General features: G+C 56.1%; 1 protein-coding gene across 1 annotated transcript in view; it reads left to right on the top strand.

The window, feature by feature from the left end:
• ATP6V0D1 (ATPase H+ transporting V0 subunit d1) overlaps positions 1-18,468 on the top strand; it is a 39,757-nt gene extending 21,289 nt beyond the window's left edge. Inside the window, exons 2-8 of the mRNA XM_045443147.1 lie at positions 3,286-3,457; positions 12,106-12,284; positions 13,731-13,810; positions 17,181-17,258; positions 17,386-17,562; positions 17,672-17,749; positions 17,851-18,468. Of these exons, the coding sequence (XP_045299103.1) occupies positions 3,286-3,457; positions 12,106-12,284; positions 13,731-13,810; positions 17,181-17,258; positions 17,386-17,562; positions 17,672-17,749; positions 17,851-18,012 (926 nt within the window). The 3' untranslated portion in view covers positions 18,013-18,468. The remainder of the gene's footprint in view (positions 1-3,285; positions 3,458-12,105; positions 12,285-13,730; positions 13,811-17,180; positions 17,259-17,385; positions 17,563-17,671; positions 17,750-17,850) is intronic.
• The last annotated feature ends 367 nt before the right edge of the window (positions 18,469-18,835 follow it).

Genomic DNA, 18,835 nt, shown 5'->3' with positions numbered 1-18,835 from the left:
GCTTGATCCACATCCCAGCCCCTCTATACACCTGACTGGGACTCTAGACAAGTTTTGTGTTCCCCTTGGTTGCTCTTTTCTAAATCTGAAATGGGCATGGCTGAGAGGTCAGACACACAGGTTGCTCCTGGCAGGGGGCTGAGTACGCAGCAGGGACCCATTTGTTTCCAATTAGAATGGGTCTGGGCTTCTCCCCCCAGTGTTGGGGTGCTGACTCCCACTTGACCAGTGTATTGCATGGAGAGTCCATGGGAGCTGGAGAGGGGAGAGGGTACTTGGCAGTGGGGCAGTTGCTGAGCACACCTTCCCAGTGAAGAGAAGCCCTGTAGAGAAAGGCGAGGCTGGGCCCACTTCTGGAGAGCTGAGGCCAGGGTGGTAGGGGACAGCGTTCAGGGAAGCCTCCAGCAGTGTGATGCAAAGATCCTTTGGAGGGTAGGAGGCAGGGGCATGGGTGGGGGCCCACGGCGTGGACTCGATATCCCAGAGAATACCGGGTCATTGACATGAGGGTCCCTGGCACGGGGACTGGGTTTTGCTCTGGTTTTTGGCCTGCACATCTGGCCTGGCCTCCAGGCCCAGCTGTGAGCTGCAGAGGAAGGAGTCTTATCGCCTGAGATGGGTTCTCTGCTGGCTGCAGTTGTTGAGTGGATAAACGAACAGGTTTGGTCTGGCAGCTGCTGTGCTAGACGGTCTGACCCAGAACACCACATTTCAGCCCCGGCTTCCAGCTGCTGTCCGCTCTGCAGCTTCCCCTAGCGGGGATTTGGGCACCTGCTGTGCCCTGGCCAGAACCCCTTGCCCACTTTGTTTTTCAAGTATCATCATGTTTGATAGATACAAGTGTATAAAATCAGGCCATGAATGTGACTTGTTAAACTAAGTGGGATTAATTTCAATACTATAAGAAGAGGGATCGGTTCATATTCTCACTCTCACACCCATGAAAACCACTTGGAGAACATTAACGATCTCTCAGAACTGATCAGTTGTGTGCAAATAAACCATGTTTTTGTTCAAAAGAATTGTGCATTTTCCCAGGGTTGAGGATATTAAAATCTAGCACATAAAGCCCATTACTAGAGGTAGAATACAAGGTGAGGTACCATTACACAACCATCAGTTATGACTATCAGTTGTGGTTAAGAATTTTTCTCTGACAACCAAGGGGGTAATGAAATATTGCAACAACTTGAGTACTACTGAGCAGAACACCTTCTTTTACCCAGGCCTTATTCTAAGTATAGGTGGACTTTGGCCAGACCATGGTGAGGATGGAACCTAGGCCAGGGACTCGTGGCAGATGGCCTGGGTTGAGGACATAGGGGTGTGAACACTTCCTTGTCAAAAAGGCAGCAAGTTCATGGGGGGTGAAGCAGGGGGCTGGTGGCTTCTCCCTGCCCCACCTCACCCTCGGCTCTGTCCCACTTTTAGGTGGCTGTGGAGAGAAGTGGGTGTGAGTGGGAGGACGGTGGCAAAACAGGCAGATGGTGAAGGCCTTCTACAGGCCTCAGGAGGTTACAGTTCACTCTGTGAGGGCCCGAGAACTACAGAGGACATGAGTGTTGCCTGCCACCTGGGTGCCACCCAGAGCTGCAGGCAGAAGGCATCTAACCCAGGGGTATGCCGACTCCTCCCTCCCTCTCACCTCTCCCTTTCACATTTTCTTCCATCTCTCCTTTAGCACTCCTAACTCCAGGTTGGGAACATTCTCCTGCTGGGATTGCAGGAGTAGGGGCTTCGCTGGGGATTATGTGCCACACCGTCCCTTCTTTCTCAGCAGCCCAAGGTAGCAAGGCCCTCCGGGCCCACAGACACGTCGGAAGGCTTGATCAGGGAGGCTTGTGGAGAAGTTCACAAATGTGACCCTTTCTGTCCTTCCCTGGGCAACCTCCCCAGGGGACATAAAGCATGCAGTCCCTTACAGCAGAAGCTGGCCTTGGTTGTTGGGCCTTCACACACACGTGTGCACGCACACATGGGTACCTTCCCAGCCACTGTCCTTGGTACTGCCATCACTGCTACAGTGTCCCCCATTTCCAAATTCAGGAGTAAACCCCCCTACTGTCTTCAGCAACACTCTTCTCAGACTTCTGTCCATTCTCCAAATATTTAATGAGCATGAAAACATACCAGAACATACTCTGTTCTAGGCTCTAGGGTCCTGCAGTGACCCCAAATCCCTGCCATCATGGAGCTTGTGTGTCCTGTGACAGGTGGAGTAAGTGTTAACAAAGAAAGGAGGCACAAGTGAAGGGACAGGGTGATGGGGCTGTGGGAGAGGTCTCTGAAGAGGGGATGTGTGAGGAGAGATCACCCCTTTCTAGGCAGAGGGACAGGGAAGGCCCTAAGATGAGGATGTATAGATGACTGATGTGCTCTGCCTTGTGATTTAAGATCGCTCTGGCTGCTGGTTGGAGAATAACCTCGGGGGTGGGAGACAAGGGCAAAAGCCAGGCAGCTGTTAGGTTGTTGCCCTGATCTCACTGGGTCTCACCTGTCCTGCCCACCCAGGCCCTTCTTCTCTGTTCTCTCCTCCCTTTTCCCTTGCCCCATCCCTAATTGCTCAGAAGAGCCCAGAGGATCGGCCTGTCTACCTCCAGCCACTTGTACAGTGGCTGTCTCCTTTCCCAGCCTCATCCCCCCCTCATGTCACTCATTTGTCCTCCAGGCCACTTGTTACCCAGGCCATCCTGCTGGCTGTTACCTTTGTATGTTCCTGTCCCTGCCCGTTGATGTGGCCCAGCCTGGCATGCTCTCTCCTCTCGGTCCTGTCTTGGTGTCCTCTCCACCTTACTCGCACTTGTGGCCTCTTCTTTATTTCATTTGCATCATTTATGCCTAGAGTGTGTGGGCTTGCCCTTCTAACCCTGCAGCTATGGAGTGTAGGGCCCAGGTCTTACTCTACTCTAGGTTAGAGCCATCCCAGAATCTGCCATGCAGAAGGGCCTCAAAGGCGGTGGTGAATGGCACCTTGGGTTGGGGTTTCCCAGGCCTTCTTGTCATTTGGAGGAACATTTTGTTCTACTTGTGCTTGGACTCTGGGGCCCAGTGTACTGGCTAATGGCCCAAGAGTCTGGGATATCTCTAGGGCCTTGGTCTGACTGCCCTGGAGTAGGCCCTGAGCCAACAGGGAGGTGAAGGTGGGGACAGCAGGTCAGGGTAGCAGCAGGACACAACAGCAGAGAAGCTGGGGCTCGGAGTTGGGTGCGGATGGGGTTTTGGGGTCCTGGGGAGGTTCAGTGTGGCTAGCCCTCATACTCCCCACGCCCCTGCCTTGGGTTTCAGACCTGAAGCTGCACCTGCAGAGTACTGACTATGGCAACTTCCTGGCCAATGAGGCATCGCCGCTAACAGTGTCAGTTATCGATGACCGGCTCAAAGAGAAGATGGTGGTGGAGTTCCGCCACATGAGGAACCACGCCTATGAGCCACTCGCCAGCTTCCTGGACTTCATTACGTAAGTGTGCCCTATAGTGCCTCCCCCTCCCACTGGGCAGGATAGCTGCTCCTCCTGCATCTGGGCCAGCATGCGCTTAGGCCAGCTGCCCACAGAGTCTTCCTGGTCTGTGTAGCTGAGCTGGTTATTCAACAGCCCTGGGCCTCCAAGCCACCACCAGCCACTTCATTGCTGTGGATTCCACACTGTAATGTTGGATGAAGCCCCTTTCCCTGCACCCTTGGTATTACAGAGATTGGGGTGAGGAGACCAAGGATGATGGGAGCACTTTGCCTCACTCACCCTGCAGCATCCACACTGAATGCTCACTAGGTCCTGACTTCCCAGACTGGAGTCAGAGGTCAGGGGATGGCAGAGCTCTAAAGAGCCAAGTTCTTGGAATGGACCGTTCAGGCCCTCTGGGCCTGTCTGGGCTGAGGCCATTCTCCATCTTCTCTCTCCATGGCTCTGGGTCTCAGGGAGAAGTGGGGAAGGCTGAACACCTGGCTGCCTTTCCCAATTCTGGACCAAGCCCACATGTTTATGACCATGGCTGTCCAGCTTCCCCGTTGTCTAACCCTTGGGTGTAGTCCTGCCTCCACTAAGCTCCTGGAGGACCTGAGCAGAAGAAAGGACCCTACAGGCTAGGGGAGGGCACTTGGATGAGGCAGCCTCTGCTTGCCAGGTGTGCCTGTGGAAACAGGGAGATAGGCCGTCTCTGCCTGGATAGACCAGGAGCCATTAGCCAGGGCCTGGTTAACAAAGAGATGGCCCCAGAGGTGTGATCAGTGGCTAACTTAAATGAATGTGCTCTGCATTAGTGGTGTGTGAGTGTGTGTTGTGGGGAAGTGTTTCCGGGTACTGGGTACTTTTGGGTACTGTTGCGCCTTTATCATTCCCTGATTTCGGTGCTCCCACCCTCCTCCTTGGAAACTGGCACACCTGCCCCACTAGGGTGCTTCCTGCCTGTCCTGATTCCCACCCCCAGCAAGCAGCAGCCACTTACTTAAGATCCACTTGCTCAAGTGGAGACTGCAGCCAGAAGGGATCCATCCTTGGGTAGAGGCCACAGGCTGGGACCCCTGAAGGGCTCAGGGAACTTACCCAGGCTGGGAAGCAGTCTCTTTCCTGGCTACAAGCCTCCTTTCTGGGGGCCTCCCTGCTATCCCGGCTGGGCCTGTAATTACACCTCCTTGGCTCTGGTCAAGGTATAGACTACATAGTCCTGCTGGGGCAGGAGGCCAGAGATGGGGCATGTCTTGTGCTGCTGAGATGGGGGTTACACCGAAGTATCCCATGTGTTAGCTCCTGGCCTGGGCCTGTGTATCCCTTGCCTCAAGGCCAGAGCCGGGCACATACCAGGAAGGAACAAATTTATTGCCAGAGCCCAGCCTTCACCTTATTTGCACAAGGCTCTCTCAGCTTCCTGGTGAATGTTCTGGCCTTGCCAGCCAGGCAGGCCAGAGGAGGCCTGACCCATGCCAGTGGTCAGAGGGCAGTTGTCATCCATCACACTGTCCACTTGGCCACCTGCCTGTGCAGCTAGCTCCTGGCCTTTCTTGGTGCCCTTAGAGGCTTCGTCTCAGCCTGCCAGGCCATGAAACTGGAGAGGGCTCTGAGCGTGACTGAGGCTGCATAGCTGCCAGCTCTTTGCTGGAGGTTGGCTGCAAGCACCAAGCGTGCTTAAAGCAGCCAAGCACTATCCTGTGGCAGGCTGTCACTTCCCCGCCCCTTCCATTCATGGGTGATTGTGGCTTAGTCTTCCCAGCTCCTCACTCCTGCCCTCACTCAGGAAGAGCTCAGCAGCCACGTGTCAGCCTGTCTGAGCCTGTGGCTGCTCGTTCCATGACCTCGTCATCTTCAGTGACCCGCTCCTCTGCTCTCCACTTCAGCCACCCCCACTGATGGCTACCCAAGGCCATGTCACTACTGGAACTGTTCCACCCCGAAATCGCTGAGTCAGGCACCCCCTCTCTACCCACAGCCTTCAGGCACTCCAGCCCACTCTCAGTCCCTTGAGGGACGTTGGTTCCGGACTCAGCAGGACGCTGGGCCTTGCTTCCTCTCCTGCTGCCCCTTCTGTCTTCGTTTTCCTCCCTCCCCAGCTGAGGTTCCCTGGTCCATCATTTGAGTACTTTTCTGCCAGCATCCGCAGCTCTCTTGGCCGCCTGTCCTATAGTCCCGCCCTGGCTGGCAGCCCCCCAGCCCTGGAGGAATCCCAGCAGCCTCCGGCCTGGAGGCACCCTCCCCCACCTCCACAGCCTGGAGCGAAGCTGGGGAAGCCGGCCTTGAGCGGTGATCCCTGCTGCCAGACGTGCACGCTCACCAGTGCAGCTGGCCTCGGCTTGTCTTTGCCCAGCCGGCCATTTGTTCTCCCTACCCAGCACCCTGCAGCCCCCCCACCAAGGTTGGGAAGACCACTTCACCATTTTAAATACTACCTCTCTCCCACCCCCAGCCTTGTCTCTGGGCAGATGGCCCACCTTCCTCCTCCACAGAGACAGTAGAAACCAGTCACCTTCCAGCACCGCATCTGTGTCCCCAACCCTGATCTGATGGCAAAGGTTCCTTCTCTTGGGTCCTTCTGCCAGAGTCCTGAGCTCTCTTACCCGACTCCCTGGACCCTGAGTGGCCACTCACCTATTCTGCTGTCTGTGCAGCCACAGTCCCTTTCAGATTCTTCCCATCAACAACTGAACAAGCGCAAATCTCTCACACTGTTTAAAACTCTCTCCTAGGGGGGCGCCTGGGTGGCTCAGTCAGTTAAGTGGCCGACTTTGACTCAGGTCATGATCTCGCGGTCCGTGAGTTCGAGCCCCGTGTCGGGCTCTGTGCTGACAGCTCAGAGCCTGGAGCCTGTTTCAGATTCTGTGTCTCCCTTTCTCTGACCCTCCCCCGTTCATGCTCTGTCTCTCTTGGTCTCAAAAATAAATGTTAAAAAAAAAAAAACAAAAAAAAAAAAAAAACAAAAAAACTGTCTCCTAGGGCCTGCGCTTTTACGTTCACTGTGTGTTCTCTCACCCCTGCCCCCCACGCCTGCCCATCCTTTGAGCTTCCAGTCTGCTCCCAACTGTCCCATCACTCCACCGCAAAGGACCTGACCAAGGTCACCACTGACCTTTGTGCGGCAGGGTCTGCAGGCCTAATCAGGAGCCACAGCCCTCCCACCCTCCAGCAGTCTCCTTCTTCTCTGCCATTTAACTCTTACCTCTCTGCCTGCTCCTCCTCCTCCCCTCCACCTCCTCCACTTCCTCCTTTCTGGGTCATCCGCAGTGTTGCAGAAAGAGGGAATCTCTTCCGTCAGGGCCAGGGCCTGGAACTCATAGCTGGCTTCTCTGAGGAGGTGGCTATGTGGCTGAGGAGCTGTTTAAGGAAGAATTGGGGAAGGGGAGATTCTGGACTGAGGGAACCATACATGTCCTGAGCCTCAAACCCCAGGGATGTCCAGAGGAATGTAACTAGAGAGGAGAGCATGGTTCCCCCAGGTAGGGGAGGCGTCAGCTAATGGCTCCATCCTGCGTGTGAATACTTGAGGGAACAGTGCCATCACTGCTGGCCACAAACAAAGCTGGCCCAGCTGGGTTGGAGGTTGGGACTACCACAAAAGGTCAACTTAGCTCTGTTCCTCAGAGCCTCTTAGTTGCCCATAGAACTGCCCTTGGATTGCTGGAACAGGATTTCCCAGGAAGTGATGGGTTCCTTGTCACTAAAGGTGTGCAGACAGAAGCTGATGAAGGTCTTTTCTGCCCTCCCATGGTGAAAGACAGTGTCCGGTGGTTTTGTTGATCCCAGCGAGCCTTCAGCCAACACAACTAGTATTAGCTCTGGGCCAGGCCCTATGCCAGGAGGGAGGGGGATGCATGAATGCAATGGGATGAGTGTCAGGGGTGGTGTAGACAGCTCCTGGAGAGGCCTGTGGGCAGCTGCTACAAATGGATCCAGGGTCACAGGAGGCTTCCTGGCATTAAGAGGACTCAAGGATCAGGTGGGGTGAAAGAGACTGCTCAGGAGAGTGGGTGGCACTGCCTGGTGTGGAGGAAACAGGCCTTGAGTGAGTGAGAGTCTGTGAAGTAAGCTGTCATCAATCATGTAGTTTTTAGATAATTCAGTTCAATTTCACGGCAATAACATGTAATATGTCATTATACCAAGGATTTTTCCAGACGTAGCCATTAACGTGCTGTGTGACTTGGAATGGAGCCTCTATTAGGGTTTTTTGGCTTTGGAGAGGAGATCTTGATCTAGGCCATTCCATGATGGCTTCCCATAGGAAAGTAGGCTCTCAAAGGGAAGTTGGGAGAGGTGCGTGTGGGAGAGGTGAGTCTGGCCTCTGGGGATTTTCAGGTGGGCCCCAAAGGCCCTTGTCTTTAAAGGAATGAGCCTTCCTGGGTGCCATCCCCAGTGTGCAGCAGCCTGGTACCCATTAGCAGAACCTGGGCTTGGTAACCTGCATCATCTGGGAGAGGTGAAGTCCAGTCTTTCTTATGTACCAGGGGCTCCAGTGCCACCAACCTGGAGTGGGTAGCTGGATGGCAGCTTTGTCCCAGGACAATGGCCTCAAGTGCCCCATAGGCCTTTTAACATACCTGCCATTCACCCCAGAACTTTTTGGTTTTTTTTTTTTTTAATTTTTTTTACATTTATTTATTTTTGAGACAGAGAGAGAGCATGAACAGGGGAGGGTCAGAGAGAGAGGGAGACACAGAATCTGAAACAGGCTCCAGGCTCTGAGCTGTCAGCACAGAGCCCGATGCGGGGCTCGAACTCACGGACTGTGAAATCATGACCTGAGCCGAAGTCGGTCGCCCAACCGACTGAGCCACCCAGGCGCCCCTCCCCAGAACTTTTTGTACCATGGGTTGCAGAGGCATGGTGGTTATCCTTATCCTGGTCCTCTAGCCCTCTCTCTCTACATCCACTGTTTTTGGGTCATAGCACAGTCTATACAGGCTGGGGCTCTAGGCTTGCCATGATTTCTGGGTCATGGGCTAGACCTGGCTCCTGCCTTGCAGGAGAGCCAGCAGTGATACTGACTAAGGGAGAGCACACAGGAGCTCTTTAAGGCCTAGAAGGCTTAAGTCAAGTGGGAAGACCCAATCAGGCTTCTGGGGAAGAGCAGGATTTTAATGAGAAGGTCAGGGCCTTACTAGCTCTGCTATGGGCTGCATTTTAGTTATCCTGATTAAAACTGAGAAACTGAGAAACTGAGGCTTGGCAAGTTGTATGTGAGGCCATAGCTTAATATCTCTATTCCCTTTCTGCCCTAGGCAGGGCTTTGCAGGACTCTGATGTGATTAAGCACAGATACTGTTATGAGCAGCCTCTGCTGGGAGCTGTAGGATAGACAGACTGGCAGAGGTACCTAGTCATCTTGGCCTCCTCACCAGTGCTAGGCCAGCCCCCGGCGCCTAGACAAGAATGTGGAAGCAAGCCATGCTTCTCCAGCAGGTGGCGCCAAAGGGCACAGCAGAAGAATGGGGCTTGGCTGGGGGCTCTGAAGACTTCTTGGAAGAAGGGGCTTCCTAAACCCCAACCCGAGACTTCTGTGGGCCCAAGCTGAGTCTTAAAGGCACAGGGTGAGGGAGGGCCTCTGGGTAGAGGAATACAGACTCCCTACTCCCACCCCACAAGGGCCTCTTTGGCCTGGCGGGCAGCCGCCTGTCCACTCCCCAGCTGTCTTCCTCTGGAGGGAGACGCTGACCAGCTGGAACCTCATTCTCTGCTGTTGAGGCCAAATGAGGGGAGGACTGGTGGAGTGGCTTTTTGGGGGCAGGGAGGCAGCTGCTCAAGCCAGGCGAGGAGGAGAAGGATGTCCCTGTCTGCTGAAGGCCTTGGCCTTGGGGGAGAAGCAAACAGCCTAGCCAGCACCATCTCTGCCAGGCCTGCCCTGCTTCCTTTCTCCCAGGAAAGAGGATTTGGGCTCTCATTGGGCTGGGGAGAAAAGCAGGGGCTGCTTCTGCAGTAGCCTCGTAGTTGACTCAGGGAGAAGGAAGAGCTGGGTCTGGCACAGGATTATCCAGTGCTGGCCTAGACTGGGTTAGAAGGGGGCCCTGGAAGGTGCTGGGAGTATGTGATCGTAAGTGGCCCTTAACTGGCTCGGCATTTCCTTTGGTACGCAGACTGGACTTCTAGCAGGAGAGGCTGGGGGCAGCTAGGAGGTACTACTACTGGCCCCGACATTTGCTGTCAAGGCTGAAAAGTGACTCATAGCTGGCCTGTTCCACATCATTGGAGGGACAACAGAAAAGCCAGATGGTAGAGTCTTCCCACGGGCTCTCCTCTAAGTCCAGGCCAGGACCCTGAGGAGTACCAGGGCCTCCCCTGAGCCCTGCCTCCAGCCCCATCCCCAACATAAACGAATACCCTGGGTTGTGGGCAGAGGGAGTGGGGAGATTTAGAGAAAGAAAACTGGCTTGTGGGGATACCTCTGAAAAGACAGAGCTAGATGGGGAGTACAGTGCCAGGGCATGGGGACCCTAGAAATGGGACATGGAGGTCATCTGCCTGATGGTGTGACAGGGCCGAGTGCCTATACTCTCTCTTACTTCCTTGGATACTGGGTTTGGTGATGCTGGTGGCCGCGGGGTCAATCAGATAGTATAGGCCTAAGAGGGGTACCCTTCTCCCTGTCCCTGTCCACAAGGTTGTGAGAGTGGAGAAGAGCATCCTCAGGCTGGGGACAGGAGTCTTTGTGGCTGTCTCAGAGAACAGGAAGACTGGAGTGGGGCTGGTTGGGGTGCAGGTAGAGGGCTGCAGGAAGTGACATGTAGCATAGGTCCTGTGGTACGTGAGATTCTGGAGGCATTGGGAACAAGGGATGCTGTCCAGGGTGGAGGGGATGCAGGCTCTGGCTGGAGGCCAAGAGCTTTTTCTGAGGTCCCTCTGCTCTGCCAGCTCTGTCAGGTTCGGGGCAGAAGGCTCGCCATTGGGCTTCTTGCCTTGCAGCTACAATGGGCCCTGCCTGAAGCCCTCAGTTTGAGAAGGGGAGGGCCTGTCTCTTCTCAGTGCACATCCTGTCACTGACCCAGCCGATTTGGGGGCGGAGAGAGGGCAGCTGCCTGGCCCCAAGCCCAGGAGAGCAGAGGTCACAGCAAGGCGCTGGGCTGGGTGGGAGCTGGGGGAGCGTGCAGCAAGCAGGGGGAGTAGGGGGTCAGGTCAGGACTGGAGCTGTGGCTTTTTCTTCCTGTCGCCTTCCTGGAGGGCCTTGTGGGAGCTCCCCCAATAGCTGGCCCTCTGAGTTGAGGCCTGGGCCACCCCTTTCCCTTTCTTCCCTTGGTATTTAGGTCCACTGCCCACAGGGGTCTTCCATGGACAGCCTCAGCGTTGGGTGCTTAAAATACTTTCCCAGGAGAGGGGCCTAGTTGTGGGCCACCCAAAAACTAGGGCAAGTCCTGTGCTAAGTGCCCATTCAGGGCAGCAGCCTGCACCTTAGCTCTGACCCTTTAGTGGTGCCCCTCCCCACAGGCCTCATCCACTCGTGTACCCTGAGTTCATCACTGGTGACAGGCTGGAGGAATGTTGTGGTTAATGCCACCTGACTGTGCCTGGGGCCTTCCTCACCACCGCCCCCCCCCCCCCCCCCCGCCACCCCTGGCTTCACCCCATTCCCACGTAGGTGACTAGACAGAGCTCTGCCCCAGCTCCTTTGTGCCATTGTCTTAAAGTTCGGAAGCAGAGCTTGCCCTGCCCCTTGCCAAGTCTGAACCGGGAAGCCCCACCCTCCCCAGCTCCACAGCCCCCTCTGCTGCCCATGTGCTATCCAGAGCGGAGAGCCGAGGAGCTTAGGCCTAGGACAACTTGAGCCTAGCCTCCCTATCCAGGCCTCTGGGTCCCCTTTAGGCCTCCTGCGCGGATACCTGGCCTAGGCCTCCGGCTGAAGGAGGAGGCGGTGCTCTGCCTTTGGAGTGGAACTGTGCAGGGCAGCTATCTACCTGCTCCATCTCTGCCTGACCTGGGGCCTTACTCTAGAGGGGCCCTCCCGCTAGCTCCTTTCTGGCTTTCCCTTTTTCTCTGGCTTCTCCCCACCCTACTCTTCAGCCTTTCCTCCCCTTGCCATCTCTCCCTCCCCGCATCCCCACCCAGCAGCCAGAATGTCTCTAACAGGACTGTAATACTCCCTGCTTACATCCTGCTCACGGATCTCTAGTGCTCAAAATGCAGTCAGGACCCTCAGCCTGGCCTGCAGGACCAGCGACCAGGCCCCAGCCAGCTAGGAGCACTGCCCTGGTTCCCTCCTTCTGCCAACCCTGAACTGTGCTCAGTTCCTTGAATGCGGCAGGCACTCGGTGAATGCCTCCAGGCCTTTGCACACACTGTTCCCTCTTCCCAGAACACAATTACATCTCCCAGTTTTTTCATCCCCAGGCTGGCCTTGCACCTCCTTCTGTGTTCCCTGCCAGAACTCTGTTCACACCGTGGGGTAGTTACCTCTTCCCAAACACTCGAGGGGCGTGAATCTGTGCCACACTCCCAAGGGAGGGGCCGTGTATGTCTCAGACTCCTGGTGCTGGAGTAGGGCTGCAACCGGGCAGGGAGGTGAACCAGTGGTGCTGGTCAGCAGCACCATTGAGGTGGTGCTCTTTGTTGAGGGTGGCCTGTGCAGGGTGGGGGCAGGGTCACCGTGCTGGGCCAGGACTTCCAAACCCCCTGCTGTTGTGTGCCTCCCGCAGTTACAGCTACATGATTGACAACGTAATCCTGCTTATCACGGGCACGTTGCACCAGCGGTCTATCGCCGAACTTGTGCCCAAGTGCCACCCACTAGGCAGCTTTGAGCAGATGGAGGCTGTGAACATTGCGCAGACACCTGCCGAGCTCTACAATGCCATTCTGGTGGACACGCCCCTGGGTGAGCCACTGGGGTGGAGGGGGGAGGAGGTGGACACCGCCTCCAAGTGTGGGGTTTGTGGACCCCTGGGTGGTGGGGGGGTGATACTGAGCCATAAAGGAAGGCTTGCCCCCTGCTGCTTACCTTTATGTTTCCCTTAACTTCCCTCCCATTCTGTTGCCCTACCTTCAGTTCCTTTCCTGTTGCTTTTGCTGGGCTAGGCAGACTACCACCAGGGCCTGATTCAGACCATGTAACTTTGTGAAACTGGCCAATTTCGCAGAATGCAGAGATAGGCTGAGCTCATGGAGTGGGGAGAGGCCCAGGTCCCTCAGAGTCTTGGGACTTGAACACACTGTGGCCCCAAGCTGGGCCAGAGTGGCTGGCTGCCTGTGAGGCAGAGGAGGGAAGCAAATAGCTTCACTTGCCTCCACAGAACAGGTCCCAGGGGCCAGGTCAGGCAGTGTCCGGCAGGATGCAGGGTTCGTGTCAGAGGCCAAGAGAGGAAGGGGAACTGGGAGCTTCCTGCAGGGCCCCACCTAGGCAGTGCTGGCTCCTGCCTATCTTGGAGGCTGGGGAGAAGGCACTAAGGCTGTCACCAGCTAGTGCCCTCGTAGCCACAATCTTTGTCCCCAGAGCACCACCTCCAGGAAGCCTCCAGGGTTAAACACTGGGTTCTAAGTTGCACTTGTTCCTGTACTAAGAGTTCTGAGCCCTACTTGCTAGGCCTATCTGCCATAGACTCTTCCAGTAACTCTGAGCTAGTTCTGGGCTATTTGTGGTTTCTCAGTTTCTCCATTTTTATTTTATTTTATTTTATTTTATTTTATTTTATTTTATTTTATTTTATTTTATTTTTTTGCTCCCTCTCTCCCCCTAGTTTCTCCATCTTTAAAGAAGAGACAGACTAGAGAGTCTGTGGGCCCCTGTCAGGGGAGGGAGCTCTATTCTGTTCTGGCCTCTACTTTCAGCCTGACAGTGGCCCTCTGGGTCCCTGGTCCAGGCCCACTCAGCTCATTCCTTAAGAAGTAGGCTGGTTTTCCAAATGTGGGCCCCAGGCCCCCCCTGGGGGTTACAGATACATGGGCATCAGGCCCCAAATCCACAGCTGCCCCTCAAGAAAGGAGGATGTCATGGCCTCTTATGCAAGTCTGTCTTTGGCATGGTCTGAGCTTGGGTCTGCCCCAGAGGCGATTAGATCATGTTATGGCTGGCCGCCTCCTTTATAAATCAGTTTTAGGAGCAAGGATGCAGGAGAAGCTCAGGTCAGTGTACATGGCCCAGTGTATTGCTTCTGCCACTTGCAAGGCAATTGCCCAGGCTGGTTTGGGAGGCCCCCCAACCCCTGGCCAGCTGGGCCTTGTGACAGGGGCCCTCTATGGCCTGCAGGGGTGGTTAAACAGCAGCAGGATTCTTGCCTAGGCTGAATCTAGTCGCCCACCCTAACCCCACGTCTTTCTTTCCCAGCGGCCTTTTTCCAGGACTGCATCTCAGAGCAGGACCTTGATGAGATGAACATCGAGATCATCCGGAACACACTCTACAAGGTAGTGCCCTCATCAGAGGTGGGGGCTGGCCTGTGGGCAGGGGTGGGGCCACGGTATGGTGGGCTCGTGGTTTATGTGGGATGCTGGGACAGGACGCAGCTGCACCAGGCTTCTATCCCGCAGGCTTAACCTTATCCGCAGGCTTAGCCACTTTCTGGCTCCCATGATGGGCGCAGGCTGCATGGAACAGGTTCTCCATCTCGTGGCGCCTGCGGCAGGCCCTGATAAGATCAGCAGGAGTGGCTGGTGCCCCACAGCTTGGCCTGTCAGAGCTGGCTCCTGGATGGCCACTCCCCCTGCATCCAGGAGGGTCACGGGGCCGCCACCCAGGCCATAGCTTTCAGGTTTACCCCACCTAGACTGTTGCCAGCAAGGACAGGCATTTGAGCAGAGGCAACAGTGTGCTTAGTTATGATGGGGGGAGGGAGCCAGCCAGGTGTAGCCAGGTCACCACATCCTTCTCAGGTTCCTAGGCCTAGAGCCAGTGCCACGTCACAGCATCCTTATCCCTTAACCACTTTCTGCTTCACCGCTGACTATGGCACAGGTTGGTGACCCCTGGAGACAGAGTGAGCTTGGGATTCCTGGGTCAGCACTGCCCTGGCCCAAAGAGGTTAGGAGCAGGGCTGGGAGCCAAGGAAGGGGGCCGGCCAGGGACCAGTGAAGGACATTTGGGACAGACTAGGCTCTGGGCACAGTGAGGTACTGATGGGCTGCAGCCAGGAACATGGATCAGCAGTAGGCAGGCCCTGAAGGGGGACTGAGTATAACCTAAGTCACGGGCCCTGCTGACCTAACCCTGAGAACATCTGGCAATCAGATCTTTACACTGAGTGTCTTCTCCTGCCTGAGTTGGAGCTAGGTGGCTGACACTCAGCTGCAGCCTGAGAGGCTAGGCCTCCAGTCTCCCTCCAGGAATCTGGGCCAGAGTGCAAGGGGAGGTCTAGTAGTAGGTGAGGAGCCTGCATTTGTTGCAGTGGTGTGGGCAGGGGAACAGCCCATGCAGAAGCAAGCATGGAGCATGGGCCAAGTGACAGGCAGCTTGCCATGGAAGTGCAGGTTCCAGATAGACAGCAGGAGACAGGTCTGGAAAAAGAGGCAGACACAGGATGAAGTCACCGAGGGCCTGGAGTGCCAGGCCAGAGTTTGAACTGTATCCTGTGGGCAGGATCAGCCAATAAAGGTTTGCAACAGGGCAGAGTATCATCAGAAAGCCCCCTCTGGCTACAGTGTGGAGCATGGAGTAGAGGGGAGAGACTAGAGGTAGGAAGACCGTCAACTTCTTTAATCGTCAGGATCACCCTAGGAGCTAGGTAGGCATGAATATCTGAATTGGTAAGATGAGAAAACTAAGGGCTCAAAGAAGCAGGGTGGGTTGCCTGAAACCACTTGCTATACTCCGGCAGCACTGGGATCACACCTGGCTCAGCCTGTTTGCAAAGCACGTGCTCTCATCTGCCCCGCTAACAGGGAGGCAGGCCAGGCAATCAGCCGAGAATGTGCATGCGCACATGATCTGAGTGCTCCTGCCCGCCCAACTGGCCTGCTGCCGGTTCCCTGCCCTGAGACAGGGTGAGGGGTGCGGCTGTCCCCCTAGCCTCACCCACACCCTCACCGGGCCTGACTGGTTCTAGCTGGAGTCACTGGCGAGGGCTGCCCGGACACCAGCTCCGTAAACACTGATCCGAAGCTGAGGGCACCATGCCAAGACTGCCCGCTCGACAGGCAGTGCCCCAGCCCAGTGGCCACAGATGGGAGATTAGATGGACCCTCAGCCGCCTGGCAGGCAGGAACTGTAGGCAGCTGGTACAGCAGCCATGGACTAGCAGGCTCCAGGGGGCAGGGTGGGGATGGGGAGGCAACCTTGGTACCTGAGCCTTTGAGGTCTTGCCAGTTTCTTCAACTGCCCTAACTTCCAGAAGAGAGTCTGAGCCTGTCCCATCATCTCCTCTGAGCCTAGGGTCAGCCTTTCCAGGGATTGGTATAGCTCAGTGAAGGCTGGTGGCTTCCCCACAGATTGGAACTGCAGGCCCCAGTGGGTCAAGCCTTGAGATTTGGGCAGGCCATGGGGAACTTGGCCTGGCCATGGGGAAGAAAGTGGCTGGGGACAGTCCTAGAGGGACTGAATTACCAGTGAGCCATGGTAGGATTGGCAGCTGTTTCTACCACCCAAGCCCTCTGATTCCTGGGGATGTATTATGCTGGGGTCCACTCTCCCCTTCCAGGCTTCTTCCTCTCTGACCTGTTCTAGACTTTTGTTTCCTGTGACCTCAGTGGTCACCACAGGCCTTCTGAGCACAGCTTGCCCAGTGCTGCTGGCCAGGCTATGCCTGTGCTCGTGGACTCCTGGGTTTCATCTCACCTCCTCCCTTGGGGGAGCAAAGCCTGTGGCCCAAGTCAGCTTGTGGTGGGTAGAAAGGTCTCTGAACCTTGGAGATCAGACCTTGGTGCTGAAAGCTTTCCAGGCCTCCTGGCCCTCAGCCCCAACTCTGAAGAATAATCTCTAGCCTGTGGAGCCAGAGTCCCTGTGACCATGCCACCAGAAGGGACTCAGGAGGATCTGAGTGAAGGGAGTTCCCCAGAGGGGCCACAAGACCATCCCCCCCTCTCTTGACACAGAGAGGTTTGGGGAAGGAAGCCTGTGCCTAGCCACTTTTATGAGTGAGTGCTGGGAGGAAACGAGGGACTGGGCTGACCTGTCTTTTCCTCATGCCCAGAAGATCCAGTTTGCCTGGGCAGGAAGTGCTCGTTCCCACCACAGCCCATGTGTCCAGCCATTGCACTGCAGGGCTGACGTCTGTGCAGGCAATAACCATTCCTCAGCAGGAACTGAGCTGACATTTGCTTCCTGCTTCATGATGCCTGGGAGCTGCTTGGGGGATGGAAGGAGTTCCGTGAGGTGGGGTGCCAAGAGGGGCCAGGGCACCCAGTCTAGGCCACTTCCATGAACTCTCAGGAGTAACCTTCCTTCACTAGCCCATCAACATGTAGTTTTCTGAGGCTGAGGAGGGGAGGTTTGGGGGAAAGGCAGGCAGAGCAGCTGGGGGCAGACAGACACCCTCTCTGAGCCTGGTCCTCTGCGGGATGAGGACATAAGGGCACGTAGGGGGCACTGCACCATGAAGCCGTCAGTAGGTCAGAAATTGCTCTATTGCTCCTGGGTGCAGTGAGGCAGCCGGCCAACTGATTAATAGTGGGAATTTGCAGATGTTTCCAAGGTTCTGACATGGGGGCTGCCCTGGCCAATTGATGGGTGTGATGTATGGACTCACCATGCAAGGGACTGGGGAGGGAAAGAGGCAACTGTGAGAAGGCTTGGCAAATCCCCCAGCTCCCTGCCTGAGTTGAGCGAGCCCCATGCTCTGCGCAGGCCTACCTGGAGTCCTTCTACAAGTTCTGCACCCTACTGGGCGGGACCACAGCCGATGCCATGTGTCCCATCCTGGAGGTGAGTGCTTGCCCACCTTCCTGCCCACTAGTCCCTGGTAGCCTGGGCCTGGGGGAAGCCCCGCCAGCTGACTGGCTGCTGCCTCCTTCCCCCTCCCTCTCGCCTTGCCTGTGTACTGGCCCCACAGTTTGAAGCCGACCGACGAGCCTTCATCATCACCATCAACTCCTTCGGCACAGAGCTCTCCAAGGAGGACCGTGCCAAGCTCTTTCCACACTGCGGGAGACTGTACCCAGAGGGTCTGGCCCAGCTGGCTCGGGCTGATGACTATGAGCAGGTCAAGAACGTGGCCGACTACTACCCGGTGAGTGCCCTGGCCACAGGATGATGGGCGGGCATACTGGCATCTGCATCCCCACCCCACACCCAACAGTGCCCTTGTGCTCATGCTTCCCATCCCTTTTCTGGGCCAGGAGTATAAGCTGCTCTTTGAGGGTGCAGGCAGCAACCCCGGAGACAAGACCCTGGAAGACCGATTCTTCGAGCATGAGGTGAGGGGTTGCTCACCTGCCTGTCATAGGGAGGGGTTGGTGGCCCAGGCCTGACTCTGCCATCACGGCCACCTGCACACCATGCCTGCCTCTGTCTATAGGTGAAACTGAACAAGTTGGCCTTCCTGAACCAGTTCCACTTTGGTGTTTTCTACGCTTTTGTGAAGCTCAAGGAGCAAGAATGTCGCAACATCGTATGGATTGCCGAGTGCATTGCCCAGCGCCACCGCGCCAAGATTGACAACTACATCCCCATCTTCTAGCGCCCTGGCCCAAGGCTCCCCACAAGTGTGTGTGTCTGCGTGTGCTGTGACCAAGCCCACAGCTCACATGCCTGCCCTGGGGGATAGCACATTGTCCTAGTGGCTGCCGGTATTCCTGACCCTCCCTGGGATGGTTCTTGGGCCTGAAAAGGGGCTGGGCACCTGTTCCCCCTACCAAGGTTGGACCAACTCCCCCCCCCCCCCCAAAAAAAAGGAGGCCCCCTCAGCCCTATGTTTACAGCCACTGACACGCCTGAGAAGCATGTGGTCACTTTGTGTGCTTCCCTGAGAACCCCTGGGGCAGTGTGAGCCTCCTCTCCCTTCTGTGGGTCACCCGCAGAGCCATGGCCCAGGGGAAGGATAGAGTGTGTCCTTGGGGCATAGGGGAAATAGCTCTGCCACCCTGTCCCTCAGCTCTGCCCTCTGAGACAATAAACTGCCCTCTCTAAGCCTGGCTGTCTGTCTCCTTTGGGTGCCATCCTTGTCAAGCCACCCCCACTCCAAGCTTTCTACCTCCTCTGCTGGCCCTCTCTCTGTGCTTTCAGGTTCTGCAGGATGGGGGAAGTCACTGGAGGCTCACACAGGGCTGTGGAACTGGGTGCTGGCCCTAGCGGGCCACAGATCTCCCTGTTTGCCTCAATGAGCCCCACTGCACCCTAGTCCAAGGGCATTACCCCCATTTCACTAGGCTGAAACCCAAACCTGTGGATAAACGACCTGCCCACAGTCAACGAACAGGAAAAGGTATGAAGCACAGAATCTTTGTCCAGAGCCTTGGCCCATGCTGACCACCAGGGGTTCCCCAGGCAGTTCCCAATCTGTC

This window comes from Leopardus geoffroyi, chromosome E2 (genome assembly GCF_018350155.1).
Source record: "Leopardus geoffroyi isolate Oge1 chromosome E2, O.geoffroyi_Oge1_pat1.0, whole genome shotgun sequence".
NCBI lineage: Eukaryota > Metazoa > Chordata > Mammalia > Carnivora > Felidae > Leopardus > Leopardus geoffroyi.
Note: the sequence above shows the minus strand (reverse complement) of the source record. Positions and strands in the feature narration are given on the sequence as shown.